General features: G+C 46.6%; 1 protein-coding gene across 1 annotated transcript in view; it reads right to left on the bottom strand.

The window, feature by feature from the left end:
* Positions 1–6,297, bottom strand: part of LOC106814311 (delta-1-pyrroline-5-carboxylate synthase-like) — a 91,753-nt gene that overhangs the window by 65,861 nt on the left and 19,595 nt on the right. The window contains exons 15-16 of the mRNA XM_014818613.1: positions 5,546–5,732; positions 4,637–4,732 (exon numbers count right to left, since the gene is read on the bottom strand). Coding sequence (XP_014674099.1) covers positions 4,637–4,732; positions 5,546–5,732 — 283 coding nt within the window. The remainder of the gene's footprint in view (positions 1–4,636; positions 4,733–5,545; positions 5,733–6,297) is intronic.

Genomic DNA, 6,297 nt, shown 5'->3' with positions numbered 1-6,297 from the left:
AACGGACTGTTGCCAAATCATTCGTGCCCCAATAGGGTTCAGAGACAATCTAAATTTCGAATTTTGATCTCGTGAAGAACCTGCGAGACGCGCTCAGTTATTGTGATCGCAACACAAGAAATTGACATACTATCTTACATAAGTAATAATACAATAATAACAATATTCTCTGTAGTAGTTTGCAGTAAGTATCACATTACGCACGCGCAGGTAATCAAGTACAATAAACCCCTATCGGGGCACGCATGATTTGGAAACCGTCCGTTGCTAAATATTGGCGCACCGATAGCTTCTAATAATGTCTAAACAGCTCGCAACAAGTCACCATTTTAGCGGTAAATTTACCGAATTCAGCTCGTGCAAGATTACGATTTACAGCAATACGCTAGCAAATATATGTAAACGAATATCAGTACCATGAAGGTGAGTGATTAGTGGTCATAATAAGCTGAGGAACGTATACACTTGCTTCTTTATTGGTGGCAAATTTTGATGAGAAAAATCGGTTAAAAATGCGGGATCGCTTCTTTATTGGTGGCAAATTTTGATGAGAAAAATCGGTTAAAAATGCGGGAATCGGTTGTCTCACTCTTGTGTTATTATCTACTCTTGATATATATATATATGACAACCGCGGGTTGGATCTGTCGCAGCTAGTCTTGGCGCATGGCGCCGATGACTACGGCGATGCGACCGTCAGGGACATCACGTCGGTCCACTGTTAATCAGTGTCTGTCCGCAACATACGGCTATCAACGTCTCGTCACCGTAAATACGTGCCAACGAGCTGTGTGCGGGTGTGCAGGCATGCGGGCGTCTAACCCTCAATTATAGCGTACAAAGAGCCTCTTCGCCGAGGTTTGCCACCGTAATAGCTGCATGCCGCGACACGTCTTACCGCGCACAAACACGAGTCCTCCCCCTCTCCCCCTCCCTCCCTCGTTCATATCGACTCGATATTGTGGGTGGACCGAGGTGTTGATAATACCGCCAAACCTGTCGCCCGAAAAATATTGAATGTCGGAGCCTTTGCGGCGCAGAGACCACGCTCTCCTGACAGCTTAGTTTGGGGGGGGCTCGCGCAGACCTGCTGCCGAGATGCGGAGAGGCAGAGGAAGAAGCCAGAATGCACGAACATGTCAACTAATTGCCCGCAGGTGCCGCCGCGCCCATCCATCAACGTATATTTACGAGAGCGCGCGTACATCCATTAAGGACACGTGGAAAAAGTGGGAAAAAGAAATAACATAGGTGAAGAAAAATTGGTGAAAATGCTATTAAATAATATCGTAACATATTAGACGGTAAACATGGGGTGGGTTTATGTGGTAATTATAAACGCATCCACACACACGTGCGTGCGTACGTAACGTGGTGGAATAATGAGGCGATTTCACAGCTGTTTGGGTTCACTCATAATCGATCAACGCACGAGATGTGTACTCATCGCGCCAGAAGATACGTTCCCAGCGTGTCGGCAATTGTAATAATAGATTTCTCAATGTCACTTCACAATTTAATAACGGAGAGATGTATAGTCTACGTATGTATCTAGCTGTCACTGCCTTCACTTGTATATTGCTCCGTACTTTGTATATACACTTTGTATATTGCTCCGTGCAAAATTAATCGAGTGTCACATTTAGCCGAGAGAGAACGGCTGAGAGTTAGATAGGAGTGCGCATGTTAGGAGTGGAGTTGTTCCGATGTCAATTGACGCAAACAGTGTGCAGAAACATTACAGTATATTATTCATTCAGTATTATATAGCAGCCACGGTTATTCGATAAAGCTAGAAAGAATTCACTACTTGCATTCATTCCTTCGGCCGCATTACATAGATTGATATCATATGCGCCATCACTTACATTTCTGATTTACCGGAAATTCACCGTAACACAGATACGGAATTATAAACAGCCCCCCCCCCCTTAGACAGCGCAGTATTTGGTCAAATCTCACCCATACGCACAGACACTGCTTAACGATATTAGCTGCAACGTTTCTCAGAATCATGCCTGGAGTATAGTCATTCATCACACAGAAGTATTGGATTCGTGTGTGATCAATAAAAATTGTTGCGGCTGTGACCACCTGCATTATATGGACGAAGTTAGACAAAGAAAGGGGAAGTCAGGTTGTGACGAATGACTATAATAATAATCACAGCGTTATATCGCTGCGCAGGCAGGCATACTTAGTTACTAGCTACAGGCCAGAGAAAAGGGCAGGCAGCAAATTTACTTACCCAGGCAGAAACCGTAGCAGTAGAAAAACGCAGCAGTTCCGCTCCCCCGCCCCCCAACAGTACTGTCCTATTACCTCTGTCCATAAGGAAGCAGGTTTGGCCTTCTAGCCCTGTTTCCCCCATTCATTGTAAGTATAGTCACCCATGGTTAACCCAAGTTGCACAAATAATGAAGTATAGGCGGTAACGTAGGGGTAATGCGACGTCAGAAAAAAAACCCTCAACAATCGGTCTCGTTTCCATCAGAAGTTGCCTGTAACTTTAGTGCTTTTACATTGTTGTTTTTTAAGGAAATTCTTAGTTGCAAGTATTTGCTGCCGACATTAAGAGCAGGCAGAAAACTGACCATTGTGGATAGCAATACTGCTGCTTGCTGTCATTCATTTCGAATTGAAGAACTGACTGGAATATAAATTTACGCGGGCCTTCAGCATACAATTTATTCTGCTTTCTAGATTAACCCTTACATATTTTTGAATATATATATATGTATGCACACACACATACACACACACACACCACACACACGCGCGCGCGTTCAAAAATGTGTTAGGGGTTCAGCCTAGAAAGCCGAAAAAAAATTTGGTATGCTGAAGTATATATAATATATATATATATATATATATTATATATATCGAAAGTGAACATACACATTAATAGGTAAATAAAGCCATTGGGACATCAGGAGAAAGTCTATTATCAGACTATTAATAACGCACGAACAACGCATATAATCACTTCCCCGATCACTTTCCCTGATCATCTCAGCCCCACTTTCCCTGATAATCTCAGCCCGCCCACCTCTACTAGCAGCTGCCTGCGACAATACGGCAACCGGACGAACTTACAAGTCAACACGGCTGCGAACGCACTTCTGCGCAATAAAAGAGAAATAGGTCCCAATAGGCGAAGCATACGCGATACATAATAGGACAATTACAATGCAATATGCTCGGCCAAGCATCCAATTCTGTTTCTATTGATGCAATCCCCTCGTGACAGACATCCTGCCACCCACCCACACTCGCGCGCGCGCATATATCTTTAAATATCGCCGTGTTCCCTATTACTTCTCATAAACATCGTCTGGTGGGAAATGACACGGGAGAGATGACATCACCGCGCACGACAACATGGCTTCATCTCATGAATGGCGACGGCAGTAGATGCCATTGTAGATGCCAGAGCGTTCACATCTGCACCTCAGCTACCCACCTCCGCCTCCACGCCCTGATTAAAGCTACAACCCCCCCCCCGGGGGGGGGAGGCTCTACCCTCGCCAACTGGCACAGGGATGCACACCACGCGTAAATAATAATGTAAACAACAACGTAAATAATAAGGTAGATAATAATATAAAAAATATTATGAATAAAAGCGTAATTAATAATGTAAATAATGATGTAAATAATAATGTAAACAATAACGTAAATAATAAGGTAGATAATAATAATAAAAAAGTAAATCAAAGTGTAACTAATAATGTAAATAACAACGTAAATAATTGCGTTCGATCATCTCTACTGCCCGCCGGCTTCGCACATTTCATCCATAACTCTATTCTAATTCCATCTTCGCCTGCAGCTCTTTGGCTGAGCATGGGGTATTAACTCACAGCAGCTGCCGCAAGAAACAGGGCTGATTAACCGTATAGCCCCCCGTGCATTACCCTGCACCTACCTGTTTACGCTGCTTAATAAAGATGTATCAATCGTGCTCTATCGCCCAATCAGTGTCGTGATCGGTTGCTACCAAGCACGTCATTCGTGTTATTTGAGAACCTCGGCAAATGTTACGGTGTTTACTCTTCAATGCACGTGGCATGTATCGAGTTAACGCATAGGCAGATTCATTTACTTAATTAGTGCAGAGCCATTTACTAATTATTATACGAATTGCACTAATAATGACTGCTCGTTTGAGTATTATCACCAATTTCATGTATGGCAATATTTCAGTGACTATTACGCTACTAGTAATATGAGATTTAATTCTGCCACAATAAGTAAAAAATCGGTCCAGCATCAGTTGCAAGTTGTAGTAGAAGTTAATGGAATAATGCACAACTACGGGCATGGCACTAGTTTGTATCATCCTAATACCATCCTCAACAACTATGACCCTTATTCATTCCCACTCCTTCTACAGAGTTAAACACCACAGAGTGAACTCTTTGTATATCGCACCCACACACGTGTATGAAAACACTCTGCAAGGATGCACATGTAGTACATGTAGAGAGTACTACTCTAGAAGTACTGACTACTCCCTAGAAGTACACACTACTCTTATATGAAGAATAAGAAATGAAAAAGATGAAAAAGAAGAGAAGGAAGACGGTGATGATCGCGACGACCTTATGTAGAGCTTTCTTAAGCGTAAACTTACCCAAACCAAATCTAAAGCCGTCTGCGAACCTCGTACTCGCGTTGTGAAAGACGCACGCGCTGTCAACGCCTTTCGTGAACAAGGCCGCAGCTTCCTCTGTAACCATGGCAACGAGTCATTAGAATTGAATCATGGAACGAGAGACGCATCCCGACGACCCACGAAGCCGCTACGCGCGTTCACGCCAATCCTAGTGAAACCGCGTACATTTGCTGAATAGCTTTATGTATGTAACCCGTGTTAGCGCTACGGGCAGTCTACTGGTGTGCTCGTATGTGTATTTCTAGGTGCAGGCAACTGGCGTCAAAGCACGTGCTTTCTAGCAAAGGCATTACGGCCTGCAATGCCGTCACAATCGCGTTCGCATCTCTGCGTCTCTCTCCCGCCGTTCCATCTGAGTCGTCGTACTCTAGCTGTCATGAAGCGAGTCATCTCGCTTGAGTCGTCTTGCCTGCAACGTCACGACCGAGTCATCTCGCTTGAGTCGTCTCGCTCGAGTCTTCTCGCTCGAGTTGTCTCACTCGAGTTGTCTCGCTCGAGTTGTCTCGCTTGCATCGTGACAACTGAGTCGTCTCATTCACACTGTCACAACTGAGTTGTCTCGCTCGAGTCGTCACGATTGAGTCACCCCGTCTCGCGTCGTCGCAACCAAGTCTACGTCTCTCTCGCGTCATTTCATCCGAGTCGTCTTACTCTAGTTGTCATGAACCAAATTGTCTCGCTCGAGTCGTCTCGCTCGAGTCATCTCGCGCACAACGTCATGACCGAGTCACCTCGCTCAAGTCGTCGCGACCGGCCCGTCTCAAACGTCGAGTCACTCCGCCTCGCGTCGTCGCGACCGACCCGTCACTCCATCACTCCGCCTCGCGTCTCGCGCCTCGCGTCTCGCGCCTCGCGCCTCGTTCTCACCATCCTCGGTGACGATCGTCTCCGTGTGCGAGCTGCCGTACGTGTTGACGTGGTCGATCGCCTCGTCGACGGAGCCGACGACCTCAACCGCGCACTCGAGCGCGCCGTACTCGAGACGCAGCGAGCGCGCCGGCGACGGCCCGAACTTCAGCATGCGCGCCAGCCGCGGCCCAGCGTGGATGATCACCTGAGGGAAGCAAAGGATGACTGGTCGTTAGCAAGAGAGGGAGAGAAAGGGAGGTGAGAGAGAAGGGGAGAGAGAGGGGGAGAGAGAGGGGGAGCGAGAGAGGTGAGAAAGAGAGAGGGGGAAGTAAAGGTTGACCCGTTAGTGAATGAGCATTTTTTAGCAAGAGTGGGAGAGAGAGAGGTGAGAGAGAGAGAGAGTGGGAGAGGTGAGAGAGAGCTCAGAGGGGAGAGAGGGGGGTGAGAGAGTGGGGAGAGAAGGATAAGAGAGAGAGGAGAGGGGTGAGAGGGGAGGGAGAAAGGGGGATGAGGGAAAGGAGAGAGGGAGAGAAAGAAGGAGTGGGAGAGAGAGAGGTGAGAGAGAGAGAGAGTGGGAGAGGTGAGAGAGAGCTCAGAGGGGAGAGAGGGGGGTGAGAGAGTGGGGAGAGAAGGATAAGAGAGAGAGGAGAGGGGTGAGAGGGGAGGGAGAAAGGGGGATGAGGGAAAGGAGAGAGGGAGAGAAAGAAGGAGTGGGAGAGAGAGGGTAAGAGAGAGAGAGAGAGAGAGAGAGAGAGAGAGAGAGAGAGAGA

The sequence above is a fragment of the Priapulus caudatus genome, unplaced genomic scaffold, assembly GCF_000485595.1.
Source record: "Priapulus caudatus unplaced genomic scaffold, Priapulus_caudatus-5.0.1 Scaffold903, whole genome shotgun sequence".
In the NCBI taxonomy this organism is placed as follows: domain Eukaryota; kingdom Metazoa; phylum Priapulida; class Priapulimorpha; order Priapulimorphida; family Priapulidae; genus Priapulus; species Priapulus caudatus.
The sequence above is the reverse complement of the archived record's forward strand: the minus strand, read 5'-3'. Positions and strand labels throughout refer to the sequence as shown.